Below are 21200 nucleotides of genomic sequence, written 5' to 3'. Positions count from 1 at the left end.
ATGTACAAATTTATGAATTATAAGGACTAAAATAATTATTTTTATAAATTTCTTTAGAGTAAAAATCAATTTTTTTATATAAATGTAATTTTGATAGATTTTTTATTTTATTAATATTTTAAATACTAATTTTTAATATATATATATATATATATATTAATTTTAAGTTAGAATTGTTGAACATAAATATATGGTCTTTGTTTAGATTGTGTGTTAATAAAAACTTAATAAATTTTATTTTATTTCATTTACTATCATAAGATAAAAGGTGGCTTAGTGGTTCTAAGTGTTTGGTTACAATTTGCTTAGGTGTTGAGATTAAACTTTGAATCACACTATTCTCATTTTTAAATGGGAGATGCATGCATGCATGCATATTAGTGTGTATCAATGTGTATTGGTCCATATTGGCCAATATAGTGTGATACACACTAATACTAATATGTATACGCACAACTAGACATGTATTGTACCAGTGATAGCATATCCTAAATCGCCTCTTTAAGATACTAATACGTGGCATATTGTATTCATATTTTAAACTTTGTAGACCATGAAAGTTATTTTGTTCTAGGTTAATTACTTGTATATATCCTGTACATTTGAGAAACCACTTATATATAACTTGAATTTTTAAAACCAATTTATACCTTGTTGAACATTCCAAGGTTAAGTTTAACAAATAAAATGTAAAAGTCTTGAGATACAAATTCAATACCTATGCTTTCAAAAAAAAAAAAGAGATGAACCATTTTACCATCTCCAGGGAGCATCGGATTATCTGTTGAGAATAACCTTCACCAAATGATAGGATTGGTAGATTCTTAATTTGGAGTAGCAGAAGCAAGAACCAAAGCAAAGAAAATCATCTATCAACCAAAAAAATAAGAACTCGTCATCATTTCCCTTTCTTCTTCTATAAGTGGAGATTGGTTCTCTACATTAACGATGATAAAAGAAACACAAAAGGCACATGAGAGAGAGATGAAGAGTTGATTTTGTCTCCCAAAACTTACAAAGACGAGAAAAAAATGTAATAACAACATCTCATACCCCATGTTGACCGGAATCTGATCAACTGAACAATGTCGAAGATGGAACAGAAATTTTACGCATATCAAAACCAATAATGATAACACAAGAGGAGATAGAGGGTAAAATTGGGATTTTTTGGAATAGTTTAATGGGCATATGAAACAGTTCTAACGTTTTCTTAACATAAGGCTTGTTTATATCATGTGGGGTTAGTTGAAAAGGCATGCATAGATTGTTTTTGAAAGTTGAGGATATATATAAGTAGTTTCTCAAATGAACAAGGTATATAACCCTACTTTATTTTTTGTGTGGTATTAAGGAGGAGAGAGGACATGCTACACAAATGTAGCCTGCCCATACATCAAATAGAAACATATGCATAACATCAAACAAACATAGCATGTGTTCTTACATTAGCTTTATGTTTTTCTTTTAATAAATCTAAAAAGGCTACACAATATGGGAGGTAGCATGTCCCCACAAATCACTAGAACAATTGGAAGCTAAAGACCACGAAAGGTCACAAAAGGTTAAGAGATACAAAACCTTGCACATTCATTTAAGCTTCATATGCAAGCCAGTCATTCAGTCAATAGCTTGATTGGCCTTGCAAAGATGTATATATGCCAAACCTTTATCAACAACACATTCAGCTCTAGGCAATCGTGAATAATGTTCCTAAGTTTCCATGATGGGTTGAGCACTAGTTCCAGTTAAAGTCATCTTTTGAATTCATCATCATACTACATTTGATATTATAATCAAATTTATTTGTGAATTTGCCTTTATAGTTAAATCTCCAAATCATTCTATTTTCCTTAGGTTATGAGGGGATGAAAATTGACTTAATTCTCATCCAAATATTAGTTGGAACAAGATCACACACTCTCTTTTTTATCCAAACTTTTCTTTCTTGATTTAAAGCCTTATTGACTAAAAGGATATTATAAACAATTTGGGATAGCAATTTTTACCCTACTTGATGGGGCAGATTTTTGGTTGAAGGATGGATTTTGGTTTGGGAACGAGTTTTGGGATTCTACAACCCATACAGGTATGGGTAGGGTACAATGTTAGGCTAAACCTGATCTTCCCCAACCTACATATTGTTGGAAAGCATATAAACTTCATATATTAAGTATTGAATTTAATAATATTTTGAAGTTTATGAGAAGGATAATTAATAATTTACATGTTTTTTAAATGTCTTACTCAAATAATTGAAAACTTTGTTGTTTGTTTGTGTTATTTTACTTATTTATTGCTTATATATAACAAGAAATAGAAAATTAGATGTGAATTCCAAACCCAACCCGCTCCTACCCTTGAATGCATAAAGGCAGGTTGGGTAGATGTGGATCAGTGTTTTCAACCCGCCATTGACCCAACCGGTTTAGTCAAGACCCGTCAGACTGTCAAAAATAATTGATTTGGTCAAGAACTGTTTGACCTAACTGATTTGACCATTAACCCGTTCAATTCGGTCATTGGGTCGCAGGTACACTCAATGCATGCAATCTTTTCGAGGCCATAACTTTGCACTCCAATGTCCGATTGGGGTGTTTTTTTTTGTTTTTACTTTGGGTAACTTTTCAAGATTTATGTGTCCTTAGGCACCTTGCCCCGCTATTTTACCGAAAACCCCCATTTTGGCCTCAAATTGTAATTTTTAATACTTTTTTATAAATAAAAAAATTAAAAACTAAACTAAAAAACATAAATTAAATATAAAAATGCATATAACATATTTAAAACATATTTATACATAAGCTTGAGCTCGACTCAACTTGAGAAAAATGTCTCATAAAAATAAAAAAAGTTATATATAGAAATATTTTTTTTTGATATTTAAAAAATAAGAATTATAATAATAAGTTATTATTATATATAAAAATAAAAATATTGTATATAATATTTTTATTATATATTATTTTCTATAATTTATTATTATTATTATTATTATTATTATTATTATTATTATTATTATTATATGCATGCATATATGTATGTATGTATATACGTAGCTATTCGAGCTGGTTCATGAGCCTCATGAGCCAAGCTTTATTAGGCTTCGAGTTCAACTCAATTAATAAATGAGCATGTAAATTCGGCTCGAACTTGGCTTGAAGCTCAGTTGAAACCGAATCAAGCTGAGCTTTTCATGAACTGAACTCGAATAGCTCGTGAAGAACTTGACTCGTGGCCACCCCTATCTGTGGTGCTGCCGCTGCATCTTGTAAAAGTGTAAATCTTTTTCGTTTGTATATCTTCAAGACGAAGTCTAAATCCTCCGGGAAAGATGGCAATTTTTCTTTACTTCCATAGTATGATATTCCCATAGTGAAGTGTTGTAGATACTTCCATGGTTCGAAACTTACAATCTTCCATTTCCTCTCCGAGTTAATAAAAAATTCTGTATTCTTTTTTTATGTAATTTATATATATCATTATAAGCTGATAATGAAAAGCAGCAGCAATACCATGGTATGAATCGAATAACCTATTACTCTTTTTTTCGTCTTTGGTTCCAATTATATAGTTACTGATTTATTAACTTTTTGGGATATATTATGTTTTTTAACTTCAATTTTTTTTTCAATAATTTCCATTTTTTTAATAACTTTAATTTCTGTTTGGGTATGCTTTGTTTATTTGGGGAAAAATATAAGATGCAGGAAAGATATGGTATGGGGACTTGGAAGAGTTTTGTGGCCTTTATTCTTTTTCCACAATTTTGTAACTACTGTTGAAGCCTCAGTTTGGGGTATTATTTATCAGATTCGGATGAAATCCGAAATCCGATTAATCCGATCGGATTTGAATTCGAATTTACTTCTCATAAACGGTAAACCTGACCGAATGTCGGATCGAACTCGGATTTAGGTACATCCGATTCGATCCCGATCCGATAAATGGCCTAGGTAAGGTCATATAATAATATATATATATATATATATATATATATATATATATATATATATATGTCCTGTTGCCTCAGTTTAATACTCAGCCCTAACCGGACCCGACCAGCTGATATCCTGCACGGCTGCACCAAAGAGAAGGAAATCATTGCTGCTCATTTCAGAAACACGGCGAAATAGATTGTCAGCTGTTAATAAACAGTGGGAAAGATCGCGAAACTGAAGAACTCTCCCGCACATTCTCAACACTCCCTAGTCCCTACGTCTGATGGCTACTGCGACCGAAGGGGATCATCTTCACGATGAGATGAAAGGTTTGGCCATTGCTTCGAATTCTACCTCCATTTTCCGACGATTCGACAATTATTTGCAGGTTTATAGTGGGTTCAAATGTTCAATAGATATTTATTTTTCGGAGATAATCTCTAGGGTATAAAGTTAAAGTTTGAATTCTTTTGGTGGGCTCTGCTTTTGCGTCTTGTTTTTTATGATACTTTTTATCATTATATTCAATTCCATTTTAGGTATAGATATTCGGAGTTGGCCGTTGTTCTGTTTTCGGTTGTGCTTGATTTTTTTTTTTTGGGCTGTTCGATTGAATTTATCATCTCCAGGCTGGGTTTAGCTCCATAAGAGTTAACCTAACTAGGTTTTGTTCTCCTATTGTGGACGATAAGGGTCTTTTGTCTAGTTTTTGAACTATTAGACATTTCTTCTTCTTTTTTTTCCCTGGGTTTATCCTATCATCAGCTTAGGTCTTTGGTTGGGTGCTTAGAGTAGGCAATTAAGAGAAATTAGTGGCTTAGTCATGCCCTATTGAAGGAGAGTCTCTCACCATGGCAAGGTCTAAAATGGGGCTTCTCCTTTAGAATACTTATTACATCCTTACTCAAGACAGCTTATCATGGCATCATTATTGACCACTCATCATGGTGTGATTTTTGTCCCGTCATCAGTCTACTACAATAACTTACCCTATATATTCCCAAATTCCTTAAATGCATAAACTACTCATGTGATTGGAGTTTTGTTACATTCAGCTGTCACAGATGGGTTCAACATGCATGTGGTTAACTGTTAGTGGAGTTCTGTATCATGCCTCCTCCCTTCGGTTTAGTCTTGTTCTCAAGGCTAGCATCTGGGAACTGCATGCTTAGTCCCTCGAACTCTTACCATGTGGCATCAGCTGGGGCATTCCTTGCCACTAAATTAGTACCTTAGTAATGGCTTGATTCCCTGTCTTCACCATCCAACAATCCAAGGTAGCTGTTGTTTATGGGTGTGTATATCTCCTGCTTCCAACAAGGGTAAAATTCCATCTGTAACCAAGGTTCAAAGTATTGATACACCCCGATACGGTGCAAGAGGTGTATCGGTACTCTGAACCTTGTGCCCATCCTTATTTTTTAGTTTTTGTTTTCAAAAATAGATCCCCTGAAATAGGTCAAACTCCCCGATACGTGACAAACCTTTGAGTGGTGATATACGTGACAAACCCCCTGATACGTGACAAGCCTTCTGATTTAGCATATCAGTGACCCCCTGATATGTGACAAATCTTTGAACCTTGCCTGTAACAGATTGATCTCTGACATTCTTTTTCTTCAGCCACAATACATGGAAAAAAGGTCACTGGAAGCTCCACTTTGTAAGCTACTTTGCTGATGCAATGGATGACCTTAAAAGGGCTATGATTCCTAATAGACACTGAACTTTGTCTGTACAGTTGCAGTCTCAAGAAGACCCAGTTACCTACTTAGAAATCATGTTTCAACCTGTCCTTGTTATCCATTCTCTTCATTCTCTTTGGTGCACAGTTGAGGCTCTCCTTTAGTTGTTTTAACACCATCTCTGTTGCAATTTCTCCTCTACTGTCTATCTATCAAAAAAAAAAAAGTTTCTCCTCTACGGTCTGCATTGTAGTGGTGCTTGACTTCCTGGTGCAAGGGTGAGCAAGGTTGGTTTTGGTAGCCCATACACAACCTGAAAAGGTGTAGTTTTTATGGGGGAGTGGTAGTTGGCATTATACCACCATTCGTCTAGGGGAAGCCATAGTGCCCATGACTGTGGTTGGTCACTTGTGAAGCATTGCAAGTAGGTCTGTAAGCATCGATTTAGAACTTTCATCTGCCCATATGTTTGTGGATGTTATTAATTCATTTTAAGAGATCTATTGGAGTTTAAACCACTCCATCCAGAAGTTGCTTGTAAAAGCTGGAATACTATCACTAATGATGCTCATTGGCATGACATTGAGCTTGTGAATGGTGTCCATGAATACTTCAACCACCATTTGCCCATTGTAGGGGTGAGAATATGCTACAAAATGGCTATACAGCCTATACTTAGAGAGTTGGTCTACTACTACTAGGATGACTGACCTTCAGCCTAAAATTGGCAACCCTTATTTGCAATCCATAGAGATATTTGTTCATATCTTTTTTTTTTGATCAGTGTCTAGTCCATATCTTATTAGGAATGGGTAGAGGTTGGAGCAAACCTGATAACCAATGATTTAAAAGATGGCGCATAGGCAAGGTGCATTTTATGGTATGCAGCTCGCGGCCTCGCCTAGGTCCCAGGCACAACACTTTTAGAAGGTGCATGCTTGGTGTACCTTGCACTTCAGCCCAAGTGTGCACCTTTTGAAAACTTGCTCTTTTTTTTGTTTTGTTTTTTGTTTTTTGTTTTTTGTTTTTTTTTTTATGTCGAGCAGCTGAGACAGTGCTTAGTACATTCGTTCATCTTAAATACAAGATATTTTTAAAATAAAATTAAAATTATAAAATCTTTTTTTTATATGTATTAAGAATTTAATACTCTGATATGGACTTGTTTGGGCTTGCCTCAAGGGCTTGGTACAAGGTGACTTGTAGAATCAGGAATGCATAATGTTTGACATTGCATTAGCTTTTTGAAGTAATGCAATTGGGAAACAAATTAAAGAGATCGAGAGTTTTACATGCTTGAATATGTTTTATATGTTATGCTTAATTTTATTTTTCAATTTTCATTTTAAATATGTTTCATGCATTATGTTTATGTATTTAGTTTGAGATAATTGTTTTTTTAAACATTTATTTTAAAATTTAAGTTTATATTTTTAATTAATACTATGCTTAATGTTTTTTATTTTTTTTTTGCATTTTTTGAAATTTTTGTCATTTTTTGCATTTTTGTGCCTCACTTTGAAAAGGTGCACACCTCGCCTTGCGCCTAATGCCTTAGGCACAAAATGCCCCTTGTGTGTGTGTGTGTGTTTTCCGCCTTGCACTTTTAAAACACCGCTGATAATGCTATGCTCTTTGCATTATTTCTTTTACATACCTCAAATTCTTGGATCCATTTCTTCACTTCCTTTGGTAATTTAGCTAGTGGAAAATAATTTTCATGTTATGATGTGTTTTGATAGCCCAAATGCCTAGCAGTTAGGGAGCATTTCTTTAAAAACTTTTCTCCTCAAGTTTGATGTTGGGCTGAAACTAACCAACAATTGTGCCACATTAAACCATCACGGGTGGCATGTTTTTGGGGTTTAGTTAGAAGGAGTGGGGATGAGACAGTGTTTTAAAAGTGCAAGGTGCAAAAAAAGTGCAAGGGCCAATTTGCGCTTGAGGCGCAAGGTGCAAGGCAAGGCACTCGCCCTTTTGAAGCAAGGGGCAAAAATACAAAAGAAATGTTAAAAAATAAAAAAGTCAGAAAATTAAAAAAAAAACAAAAAAATTTTAAAAATGCAAAAATTAAAAAAAATTAAATATAATGTTAATAAATAATATAAACTTAAACTTTAAAATAAATGTTTTAGAAAACCTATTATCTAAAATTAAAATACATAAACATAACATGTAAATTGTATTCAAATGAAAATTTTAAAATAAAAGCAAACATGTAAAGCATTTTCAAGCATGTAAAACTCACAATCTCTTTTTCTTTTTTTCAATTACATTACTTCAAGTAGCTAATGTGATGTAAAACCTATTGCATTCTTGATTCTATGAGTTGCCTTTGTACCACGCCCCTCGAGGCAGGCCTGAATAAATCCATGTTAGGGTCTTAAATTCTTATTCCTCACATAAGTAATGATTTTATAACGTTAATTGCCTTTTAAGAAGATATTTTATTGGAATGAATGAATGAACAACATTAAAAAAAAGCAAAAAGCGCAGAATTTTAACACCAGGTGTGCGCCCCTAAAATGCGCCTTGCCTGTGCACCTCAGGCATGCCTATTAAATCACTGGGATGAGATTGCTTGAATTTCTCCTTCAATTACTCCTTCCTTTCTATGAAAAGGGCACTGGCCAATCAATTTTGCTTTCATTTTTTGTGTTCCATACCACAGTCAAACCCCAACAGGAAAACCACCTTTTCTGACTTGGCTTGAGTTTTTTCAATCTAAGATGTATTTTAAACTCTTCTGGTCCGTATGGATAACAAATCTTTGTCCCAATAAAAGCAAGCATCAAGAATGTTTTCTTCACTAGCTCTAAGTCATCCTATTAAACTTGGGAAAATCCATTTTCATGACATGGGTTTGAGCACCCTTGAACTGACCAAAAGCATGGTTACTAGCACCTTGTGTAGCCACTGGCGCTGCTGCAGCTGCTGAGGGGCTCTGTTGGGAGACATCTCGTTGTCCTGTGGCTTGTTATATATCTGTCCAAACACCCCAAGATGGTTTTCAACTTCACATAGAGCTTTTCTTGGGAAGCTTTGGGGTGTTGGAACTGTTCTTCCATTTCTGCCATTCTTCCATGTAATTGGTTCTCATCAACCTAGGATCTGTTGTTTCTTAGATCTGAATGTCATATAATCTTCTCAATCAGGGGAAGAGGTAGCCTATTTTCTCTTAGATTTCCCTGAAGCATCAACCTCAACAGGGAGATCAAACCTCTTAGAAAGAAATGACAATCTCATAATAATTGTTTCATTCATTTTTTTTTGAAAAGCAAAATAAAAATTTCATTAAAATAAAAAAGGAGAATACAGAAGGAAGGTGATAAGATATCGCCCGAGAGAGAAGATGACTGCTGAGACACAAAACCTCCACCAGCTACAAGACTATTAGAAAGGAAGACCAACTCCTCTAGGATCATATCATCGAACAACTTCACAATTGAGATGACTGCGGTGCAAGCAAAATGAGCCCAGCGGTAATAGGACCCTAACCTTCCCCTTCAAATACCTCCTCCTGACCATCATCATCTTCATCCCATCTCCCCACCTCCATTTTCCTTTTTCTTCATAGTTTCTTCTTCCTCTTGAACTCTTCGAAGGCTTTCGTAGCGAACTCCTCAATAGAAGAATGCATGGCATTGGAGTACCTTGTAGAGGGGACTAAATGTAAGGCCAGGGGAGGGGACATGTGCCAGCCTCAATAGAAGAATGCATGACATTCTATGTACCACATGTAATCAACTCATTCTTTTATCATCTAATAAAACTCATGTTATCCATAAAAAGAACCCCATATATTCCCAAATTCCCTCAATGCCTTTACTACTTGCGATTGGGTTTTTATTAGATGCAGTTGCCATAGATAGGTTCAACATGCACATGGCTAACCATTAGTGGAATTTTGTATCACAAATAGCCTGGGTTGATTGTATCTCATACACATTCATTTTTTTTTTTTAATAAATAACAGAAGATTTTCATTAATCAAATCAAGCTGTTCACTAAGCGAAAAACATTAGAACAACCAACTGGTTGGTTGGTAAGGCCTCCTGCTGGTTGTAGCAGAGGCTTGGGATTGAATCCCACATGCACCAGTGTTGGGGGATGGGCTACCCCCCGTTGTATAGCCCCTTGGAGCAAAAAAAAAACATTGTAATAAAACAAAAACAATTTCCCTACTACGCTACCAAGATTCCTTTTCTACAAATTACAACATGGCCCATGGCAATCCCAAAGCAGAAAATCCCTCCCCACTCCATCTCTTGCTAAAGAATCTGCCAACATATTTGTGCTTCTAGGGACCCCACTGGACAAGGCATTCAGGGAGGAACCTAGTGAGACAGCCAGCCTTTCCAAAGCCTTAAATTTCCAAGGTATTTGTTCTTGACTTTTCATCCAGCAAATAACCACTTGACAGTCTCCCTCCACTATTATGTCCCTTCAACCTTGAATCAGAGCCAACATTTCTGCTATTGGAAACTTCCCTCAATCCCTTGTCCCGTTGGGACTGAAAAATAAGCATAACTTATACACATTCCTGAGATTTTTTTTTTTGTTTAATTTGTTTAGTTTATCGCTTTGGCCCCTTCATTAGTTTTTCTATCAGATGAGGGTTCTACCTGTGTTTTGCTTTAAGCATGCTAATGCAAAAAAGAAAACATTTACGGGGTTAGTTTTTTTCATATAAATTTATATTTTTGACATTTTGTTTTTATTATATATATATATATATATATATTGTTGTACATGGAACCCTTTGTTGGGAATATAACTTCTTAGTTACCTTTTGGATGTTTATAATGGGAACTTCTTTTAATTGTTAAAAAATGCCTTTTGATTTATCACCTTACCAATGGTAGCCTCAGTATCCTTACTGGAACTCGGAGACAATTCAGTTATTTTTACCTGAGCCAAGCATGATTTTGTTTTCTTGCGTCCCACTCTTTTTCCTTTCTTTTCTTTTTGAGGTGGTACCAAGCCTGAAAATTAACCTCCACAAAATAAACTGCTACCAGTCAGTGAGGTTCTTAATCTTTTTAGATCTGATAGCTACCTTGGTTTTAAAATGCTATAGTTATTGGCTTTGTTGTGGATTGCTAGCAATGAGGAATAAAACAAAGATAACTAACATGTTTTCCCTGATTTTGTAGTTTCAGAGAATGGTGGAGATGCGGATTCTGAAAATGTTCCTGAGGTGGGATGGTACATTCTTGGGGAGAATCAAGAACATGTTGGCCCCTATGCAATTTCAGAGTTACAAGGTGGGCTCTACTTCTTTATTTTTTTAATTGTAAATACAAATTTATTAAAAGGAGATTATGATAAGATACAATCTCCAGTGATTAAGAACCTCCAAGACATAAAACCCAAAAAACACCCAAAACCACTTCCTCTTATAGACCACTTCTTCCTTTGCCAAACAACAGCAAAAATACAAAAGAGCACCCTATCAAGATCCTCAACACCTACTTTCTTGAGGTGGTTATTTTGACATATTTCTTGTAATTATGGATATAAATGGCACCATAAACAACCATTATTGTTAGGGTGAGTTATTATTAGGGCAACACATTTTTTCCCTTCCTATCATCCAATAGTTAGCCATCTCATGTATCTGCACATTTCTTTCCTTTCTTTTTTTCCTATACTGGTAATGGAGATTTTATTAATCATAAGAAAGTTTTCATATCACAAACTCTCTTAATAATAAAAAGCCAGTTCCATCCACAGGGTAGAAACCAGTGATTTGAAAGGCGCACCTAGGCATACAAGCAATGTGCATTTTAGGGTATGCGCGCCTTGCCTATGTCCCAGGCGGAGTATTTTCAAAAGGCGTGTGCCTGGTGTGCCTTGCACTTCAGCCCAGGCGTGCGCCTTTTGAAAATCTGTGCATTTTTGTCTGTTTGTTTGTTTTTTTTTTGTTTAGCAGCTGGGCCGCTCTGATTCACTCGCTTCATTTGCTCACCGAAGCTCTGAAAACCCCATATTTGCTAATGTTGCTCATTCATTCATCCTAATAAAAGATATTTTTAAAAGACACTTAAAGTTATAAAACCTTTATTTTATAGGGATTAAGAATTTAAGACCCTAATGTGGTCTTTTTTGGGCTTGCCTTGAGGGGTTTGATATGAAGGTGACTCGTAGAATCAAGAATGCATAATGTTTAACATTACATTAGCTATTTGAAGTAATGCAATTGGGAAAAAATAAAGAGATTAAGAGTTTACATGCTTGAATATGTTTTATATGTTATGTTTGATTTTATTTAAAAATTTTTATTTTAAATATGTTTTACATGTTATGTTTATGTATTTTAATTTGAGATAATATGTTTTTCAAGGCATTTATTTGAAAATTTAAGTTTATATTTTTAATTAATAATTGGTTTAATAATTTAGTAATCTGCATTATTTTTTGAAAATTTTGAATTATTTTGGCTTTTCTTTTTAATTTTTAATTTTATTTTATTTTTGCACCTTGCTTCATAAAGGTGGACACCTTGCCAGGCGCAAAATGTTCCTTGTGCTTTTAAAACACTGGTAGAAAAACACCATGACAGAGGCAACATATAGGTAAATACAAGAAAACCAAGGTGGTATCCTACATCTCATGGACTAAGACTTTAATTGAAGAAGGCCAACTATCATTTCCTTATTTAAAATTTCTTGGATGAATCCATTCTGAATCATGTGTATCCCTTTGGCTATTTGGAGCAACATGCCAATCAGATCGTTAGGTTCCATGTTTAATGAGATCTTAGGCTGTTCTGATCAAAGGAAGTGATAATGATTTTGGGTGGTCTTGAACTCCTGATGCATGCAATGAACTGCCAACTTGGAGAAAACTGGGTTTAGTGTGGAATTTCTGTAACTTATGCATATGCTATCTCACCTTTTTTGTTTCTCAGCACAACTGGATAAGGATATATTTTAACCGTAACTTTTCCCTAATTTGATTGTGTACATGCATGATAACCAAATGTTAGAGGGATGAATTGATCTCTTGGGTTCATGCTTCTGTTCATTGGAACTATTCTTTGGCTGAAAGTTTTATTCTTGTGCATCGATGTGCAAATGCTACAGAACTGTGTGTTTGTGCATGTACACGTGTGTAGGACTGTTGTTTCTTTCTTGCTTGAATTCCTCTTTTCCACTTGCACTTTAGATCTGTATGTCTATACGTCAAATATGACAGATCACTATTTAAAATCAACAGAAAAAGCACAGAAATATCTCCTCTCCTATGCTTTTCTTATGAAACATATCTACTTGCATGGAATCATGTTTTAAAAAACAACCCAGAGGCTGCACCGTTTTCGCCTCCAGGTTGTGGGTCACCGGTTCGACTGTCCGGGTCGAATGAGTCAGACCATGCCACACCAGCAATATGTATGTATAAACATGTATTTTATCAATAAATAATGTACAATTATGTTCTACGTGTAATATGTGCATTAATTTATATTTAATTTATGTTTTTAATTTTTATTTGTAAAAAATATTAAAAGTTGCAATTTGAGGGGGGTTATGGGTCATAGCGGAGACTTGGGCTACCCTTGTTGTGTAGCTCTTTAAAAAGATATATAAAAAAAATAAAAGTTGCAATTTGAGGCCAAAAAAGGTTTTTTTTTTTACACGAGATTAGTAGGACAAAGGCGCCTATAGCCCTTGGACGCATAGATCTTGAAAAGTTATACAAAATAAAAAAAGATGACCCCAACCAGACATTGGAGCCAGTGATTTAAAAGGCGCGCCTGAGGCCTTGCAACAAAGCCATCAGTTCAGCCTTCAAAGAATTTCTGTAGCCAATCTAAATTTTTAATAACCACCCCCCCGGTTCCAGCCATAGTTCAATTTTACTTTGTTGCCTTATGGGGGTTTCCAATTCATCCTGATTTTGTCCTTTGCTCTTGATGGCTGTGCTATTTTGGTTTAGGCCCCGAAAAAATCAATTAATGAGAAGGTTTAGAAAATACCCAAAGTCTTTACCCAGAACACAGCCTCTATTTTTATACTGTCTATCACCTCTTCCAAACTTTGAATCTTTTCCAAGAAAATTTGACTACTTCTCTCCTTCCACACCACCCAACAAATTGCTACCTTAGTGGCTCTCAAAAGCACTTTTCCCCCTTTTCTTTTGTTGCCTTAAGAAGTTAGGGTTGAAGAGACCTTCCACATCTTGGGGTGGGACCCACCTGCAACCAAAAAGAGAACAAAAAAGCTCCCAAATTCCCAGAACAAGGATAGGAGAAAAGTAAATGAGATAAAGTTAGAGCTATTAATTGGGCCATGCCACCCATGACCCAACATGACAGCACGCGGATCGTGCCAAGCATGGCATGAAGGTATGGGTCGTGCTAGGCCTGGTTTTTCAAGCCCATGGGCTGGCACGACACTACACGACAACACGGATAATTATATACATATTTATATGTATATGTAATAATATTAATAATTATATAATAATATATATATAAAATTTTGATATATTTTTTTTCAAAATTTGTCTATTTTGTTAATTTATTTTAAATTTTTCATTATTTTATTTTTCAAAAGTTTTAAAAAATGTACCTCTCATGGCTTGGCCTGGCCTGTGAACCAGCCCAGCCCACAGCACGACATGGCATGGCTTAGGCCCGCCTTGGCCTGTGCCATGGGCCGTGTCGGGCTGGGCCTATGAAGTATCCCAGAGGTAGCAAGCACAACCTGGCTTGCCAAAAGCATGGGCTGCCGTTGGCCATGCCATGCCGTGCCGTCATGACCTAATTTACACCTCTAGATAAAGTCTTGCTGTTACCCCTACAAAGGAAGCACATGTGAGGAGAGAGGCAAACAGAAGGCCTTCTTTTATGTAGCATGTCACACGTATTTACCTTACCAAGAAAAATTTCCTAGCAGAGAGCTTGAATTTTGAGTGGGATGGGCTTACTCCAAATTTCTTTAATTGGGAAGTCCACCCCTCGAAAGCTGGCCGAGGTAAGGCCGTAAGGGATTTAAAGAAGGATGAGCAAGAAGTGGCCATCGGGAGATGTTGACCAAATTCTAGAATCCTCAAGGGAAGAATCCAAAGAAGCCTTCTTTAAAGTTTCAAGTAGGAGAATCAATGACAAACATTCATTTTCCCTTACCCCCCTTCTAAACCCCAAATTCCAGTTCAATCATCACCTTCCCCTCAAGGGTGGTCATGCTGGTGATTTTATCTTGCTTAACCCCAGGTCCAGTCTGACTGCATTGTCTTCAATGGGATAAGGGCTGCTTTCTCAATTGACGTAAACACTGCCATGACATCTTGGAGGACTCCTTCCTAATTTTCCATCTTCTTTGCCAATCTAACCACTTTCACCATTCCTCCAAACTACCTTCCTCCATCAATTTTGAGCAAAGGGAAATGCCACACATCCCTTTGATATCCTTTGTCTTCTCTTTCTCATTGTATATTTCAGTTTTTTGTCTAGCCTCTAAGACTTCTAATGGAGTAGCAGGTGATTTTGCTGCCCTTTCCACTAATCATCTTCTCTGTTTGTAATCGTCTAAAGCTTCTGCAAACTTCAACCATCCCTGTTTTCGTTTTCTTTCTGGAATACAAAACATCTGTTTCTTGCTATTCCCAAACAGTTCGCTCAACTGAATGAAATCTCCTCTGTTGTTATTCTTTTTCTCCATAATATTTTTTTTCCTCTGTAGATCTAATTCTACTTTCCATCCTGACTCAGTAATTGTGAAGATTGTGCCATCTATGAATCCTTTAAGCCAACTTGAAGCCTCTTTACTTAGAACCACCACAAATCTTTTGTCTTCTCTGATTTTGGTTGCCAGGCCTCCTGTTTCTTCCAGCAGAAACCTTTTCGTTTCCATGGTCAGTACCTTCATCCATCTAGTCATCGGTACAAACTTCTCCATTTTTGAGCTTGGCAGCCTCTCTATTTCCGTTGTCCAAATCATTATTCATTAATTCAACTATAAGCCTTATACATTATCAAGAATGTTTTCTTTGAAGGATCAATATAACATAGTTTGTTATATTGTAGGATGTACCTTTGTTGCTTAGGCTGTGTTTTCCTTGCCTGAATTTGGATGTGCCTTATTCTGTTCTTCTCCATTGTCTTCTTTGGCAATATCTCCATCTTCAAGGCAGAGTTATTAATGTGGTAAAGCAATGTCTAGTAGACCACAGAAAAGATACATGCTAAATATTAGATATTGATATCTCATATATAAGTTAATGTAGACTACAAATATGCAATAGAAGAATTCTGTAGAACATTTAATTTAAAATCTTTGTTTAGAACATATAGAAAAGGAAGGGTGGATGGGGAGCAATAGCCCTTTTTTTCAGAGATAGAGTGCAACCTTGACTATTCAGTGTTCCCTTTTGTTTGTTACAACTCATACCAGCACAACACTGATCTGAGGAAAACTTAAAATAACTCCTCCACTGTCTTCTTTTATTTTGTTTTTGATCAGCAATTCAGCATCCACTGCCTTCTTTTATTATGTGCCGTATTTCTTTTTATATACTGTAAACCAACAATATAAGAACACAATTGCATAAAGCAACTAGCATGCATTTACCAAAATAAAAGCATATATTTATATTTGTATTTATATTTACCTATAAAAAGCATATATTTGGTTCATGTAAGTGAGCCTGATAGCCTGAGAGGGTTAATATACTGTAGATGTTGTCATTGTTTAGTTTCCAGTGGAAAAGCATTTGGATGAATACAGGCTTGAGTAGGTGCTGTGTTCATTTCAGATTTTGACACCTTCATTATTATTTTTATCCTTGTGTGCATACAAAATATTGGAATATGTTTTAATTGACTGCTATATGGTGCCTCTTTTTCAGTGGCTTGACTCTTGTGACATCATACTCTGATAACTGGAAATGAAACCTTTCATCTGATCATTGATGAAATAATTTTTTTGTCAGTATTTGCTTACCTCATTGTACTACCAGTAGACAGTTCCACCCTTGATGCACAAAAATTCCATCTATACCATATTCAAATGGTTTAGTGAGTTATTGAACTACCTGCTTACCTGTATTTGCCTTTTCTGGGTAGAGCACTTCTTGAATGGATATCTCTCCGAAAATACACTTCTGTGGTCCGAAGGGAGGAGTGATTGGATGCCATTGTCCTTGATTCCTGAATTGTTTACAAGCATTTCTCAACAGGGACCTGATCCTACAGGTAAAGAGAGTTGCCATCCTAGTTTAATATCCAGGCTTATAGCTCCTCACCATGCAGTATATTGTGCAGTGACCTCAGACAATGATGATGAATTCCTGAAATGGCAAAAAGAGGTAAAAGAGGCAGAGGCTGAAGCCGAGGCATTGAAGGCTTGTGGCACCTCTGGTCATGTGGGCGATGCTGATCATTTGAACGACATGGTGGGTGATGCTGATGATAGGCCTCAGACACCACCAGATGGTGAGGAAGAATTCACTGATGATGATGGAACTACTTACAAGTGGGACCGTGGTCTTAGAGCATGGGTTCCTCAAGTAGGTGTTTGGATGTCTGCATTAAGATACATACATATATTTTGAGGGTGGTTGTACAACCATGTTAGGTTTTTTATCTGTTACTGTTGCTTAGATTTTGGGAGTGACCATATTTCTATTTTAGGATAATTCGTTTTCTAGAGGTAAAGAATATGGAGTAGAAGATATGATCTACTTGCAAGAAGAAGAGGTCTTTGCAACACCAAAGGTTTCTGAACCCTCTAAAGAAGAAGAAGCATCTGGTACCACTGAGGTAGTAGATGCAAAACCTGATGTAAAGCGAAAATTACCTGACAAGCAGACAGAGAAGAAGGTATTCCTTCAGTTTATTTCTTTTGTGATTGCTGATTCATTTGCTTTAGATTACATTAATATGGGCTTTGTGGTTAGTTTCTTCCTTGTCATAGTTTGTGAAGTAGTATTGCCATGAACTACAGATTTAGTTCTTTTGTTTAACATTTTTCTTTTTTTTTTTGTGGGGGGGGGGGATGGAGGTGTATAAGATATATTGATTGGATCACCTACATATGATGCTGTCTTTTTCACAAGTTAACTTTCCAGGTCTAGTCTTTCCATGTATGCTACTAAACATTTGATGATGAGTGATGCTGGTACCTTTTTCGTTCTTTTACAGCAAGCTAATAAGCCCCCTGATAGTTGGTTTGACTTGAAAGTCAATACACATGTGTATATAACTGGGTTGCCTGATGATGTTACTGCTGAAGAAGTAAGTCATGGTTTTCTTCTTTTCTCAAATTAGACTTTGACCATGCTGCCACATAGAGATATATTGTTTTAGTGTCTGTCTGGAGAACATGAAACTCTAGCTGGTAGTTTACTGTTTTTTTTTAATTTCATTTGGTCATTTTATATTCTGCTGACGGATAACACTAATTTTGTGTAAACTTGCAGATAGTGGAGGTATTTTCTAAATGTGGCGTCATAAAGGAGGTGGGGATGCTAACTATGTTGCTGTTTCTTTCACTTTTCATCAATGTTTTCCATGTCTTCTTTCACTGGTGCTACTATTTTGGGTGTTGAACAGTTGAAGTGAAAAAACAAACATTTCCACAGTTGATCTTATAGCATAATTTACTTATTAGTAGTGAAAAGATCAAGGAGAAATGAAGAAAAAAGAAGAAAAGAAATGAAAAAGGGTGAGAACCAATAAGGAGAAGAAAAGAGAAAGAGGAGAGAGTTTAAGCCTGAAAAAGTGAGGCCAATGCTCCATGAATTAGCATTAGGAGTGCAAGTTGGGTTTAGGTCAATCCTGACCCAACCCGAGCTGTTGAAACTTGAATCCCCAACTCCAACCCTAAAACTTCAGGTTTGGTTCAGGTTGGCTTGGCTTCACTACTTCCTTTTGTCAAATATTCTTATTTCCTAGGTTCAAGGGTTCAGGTTAATTCAATGTTAGCATTATTATGTGTAAAACAACATAGTTATCATGTTTTAGAAAAAACTTTGCCTTTAAATTTTTGACATACAATATACATTAGATAGATACATACATACAGAATACAGACATAAATTGTGGGCAAACTGTTTTCTTGGTCATCAGCTCAGTTTAACTTGAACAGTTCAGATTTTAGTTCCCTTTTGATTATGTAAATCTTTTTGTAATTGCTGATGGGATAGTGGCTTAGTTTTTTGTCTGGTTCTCCCTGTTATAGCCTCTAGTTGTGCAGGGCATTTTATTTCTCTTAATGAAAATCATACTTTATCTGTTCTCAAAAAAATATGTATGTTATTTATATATTCATATATACATAAATATTTACATACATATATAAATATATGTTCATATAATATTTATACATACAAATATGAAGTTAAGCCAAGTTCGGGTTGGGTTGGGTTGGGTTAATCAATGCCTCAATCCTAACCCAACCTGAAGTCAGGTTCAAATCATACTTTACCTGTTCTCAAAAAAATATGTATGATATTTATATATTCATATATACATAAGTATTTACATACATATATAAATATATGTTCATATGATATTTATACATACAAATATGAAGTTAAGCCAAGTTCGGGTTGGGTTAATCAATGCCTCAATCCTAACCCAACCCGAAGTTAAGTCAGGTTCATACTTTTCAACCCTAGCCCTAACCCAAATTCCAACCCAACCGGCTTTTTTGGGTTGGTTCAGGCTAACCTGGCCCAAGTTGCAGCTTTATTAGCATATATTATCATGAATAAAATTACAAAGATTCCCTTGATTAGTATAGAAATAGAAAAGGCACATGAAAATGATAGAAATATCCCTGATTAGGGAAAGCTTACACTCCCCATCAAGTTCAACATAGATATCACACATGCCCATCTTACAACTTCAAATTTTAGCTTTGTAACTCCTTTAGTTAGAACATCTGCTAGCTGGTCTTGAGTTTGAACATATGGAAGACAAACCTCTGCACTAGCAACCTTGTCTCTAACAAAGTGTCAGTCTGCCTGAATGAGCTTGGTTTGATCATGCTCACAAGATTATAAACAATATTTGTTGCAGCTTGCCTTAGATTACCTTTTAAATAATACAGTATTTTGTGACGACATACATATGAAAGTTCCTAGGTCGATGCATGTATTGACTGACAACACTAATAGCATAGAAAATGTTATGCCTTGTTAGACTAAAGGAAGAACAACTTCCGAACAAGTCTTTGAAACTTTCTTTTATCTGGAAGGACATCACTATTTTTTTTTTTGGAGAAGAGATAAGGTATCATTTCATTAGAAACAAAAAACCAAGTACAACCAGTGGCTGTACAAAGGGAAAGCACAAAGCAAATTAGACCACTATTCCATTTGAGGATACAAAAAGATTTTCAAATGCCAAAAGAGAACAAATGGCAGATCCTTCTAAATCTCCTAGGATAACAGCTTCCTCACAATTTTCTGCCAAACTTCTTCCTCATGACATCCTTTGCTTTGGAAAAGCCTTGAGTTTCTTTCATGCCATACTGACTAAAAAACTTCCCCAGGGACCATTTGCCAGATGGCTTTTCCTTTTCTGATCAGACCTTGGATGACTGAAGCTGGACAGCACTACTTAAGAGCAAAAACACTAAACACTCTCACCCAAATGTTACGGGTGAAGCAGCAATGAAGTCACAGATGATCACCTGATTCTTCTATTCTGTTACAAAGCACACACTCTGGTGCATCAATCACCATTCCCCTGCTAATCAGGATGTCCTTTGTGAGGATTTTGTACAGGTAGGCTGACCAGACAAAAAAAAAAGCTACTTTTGAGAGGGTAAGCTTGCATCAGATTATGTTCAAGGGAAAATCCTGCTCTTCCTCTCAGGTCAGCTTATTGTAAAGAGATTTAACTGTAAACCGATCCTTACTATCCTCTGGCCACACCCTCCTATCATCTGAATTCCAATCAATTTGCATGCTATACAGCTTCTGAAGTGGTCTCTTCCGAATGGTTCAATCTCACAATCATTCAGATCTCTCCTGAACTGAAGGTGCCAAATGTGTTCCCCATTTTGGAACTACACATATTCAGCCTCTTTTGCCTCCTTATCTACTGCATCAGCAACGATCTCCGGGAATTCATTCTTTAAAGAATCCATTCCACACCAACAGTCCTTCCAAAATCTGACCCTAGTATCTCTCCCCACTTTCGCCTCCTTACAAGGACATCACTATTACCAGCATTCAACATATGATTGGGCTTAATGGGTGTTTCAGTAAGTTTGGTAGCCATCTTTCCTTCCTATTTCAACAAGCCAAAAACATGCTTCCTTTGTGAGATGAACACCTCCTTTTATGGATCTAGCCAGCTTCAATTCCTAGAAAGTATCCAAGAATTCTAAGATCCTCGATCTCAAATTCTATAGTTAGGAATTGGTTCATCCTTTGTAAGATGAACACCTCCTTTTATGGAGCTATTAGCCACTAGCAACTAGTTTCTCAACCAATGTTTTGCCCTTGTTAAAATGCACTCCTTAAGTTCTGAGTCACTTTTTCTTTCTCATGGAAGATTCTGCTGTTCCTTTCTTCCCAAATTGTCCAAAAGGTAGCTGCTCTAATACTCTTCCAC

General features: G+C 35.9%; 1 protein-coding gene across 3 annotated transcripts in view; it reads left to right on the top strand.

Annotated features, from left to right (window-relative positions):
• Positions 1 to 4018: 4018 nt before the first annotated feature.
• The window catches only part of ELF9 (RNA binding (RRM/RBD/RNP motifs) family protein), a 29741-nt gene continuing 12559 nt past the window's right edge, over positions 4019 to 21200 (top strand). The window contains exons 1-7 of one of the 3 annotated variants that reach the window (XM_088977980.1): positions 4019 to 4270; positions 10783 to 10893; positions 16698 to 16826; positions 16896 to 17140; positions 17265 to 17453; positions 17775 to 17867; positions 18053 to 18091. In XM_088977980.1, the coding sequence (XP_088834106.1) occupies positions 4225 to 4270; positions 10783 to 10893; positions 16698 to 16826; positions 16896 to 17140; positions 17265 to 17453; positions 17775 to 17867; positions 18053 to 18091 (852 nt within the window). In that variant the 5' untranslated portion in view covers positions 4019 to 4224. Of the gene's footprint in view, positions 4330 to 10782; positions 10894 to 16697; positions 16827 to 16895; positions 17141 to 17264; positions 17454 to 17774; positions 17868 to 18052; positions 18092 to 21200 lie in introns of all 3 variants that reach the window. The other 2 variants (XM_088977981.1, XM_088977982.1) reach the window with 2 other exon arrangements.

The sequence above is a fragment of the Nelumbo lutea genome, chromosome 3, assembly GCF_056320005.1.
Source record: "Nelumbo lutea isolate HS-2025 chromosome 3, American lotus-T2T, whole genome shotgun sequence".
In the NCBI taxonomy this organism is placed as follows: Eukaryota; Viridiplantae; Streptophyta; class Magnoliopsida; order Proteales; family Nelumbonaceae; genus Nelumbo; species Nelumbo lutea.
This window is presented reverse-complemented; position numbering and strand designations above follow the sequence as displayed.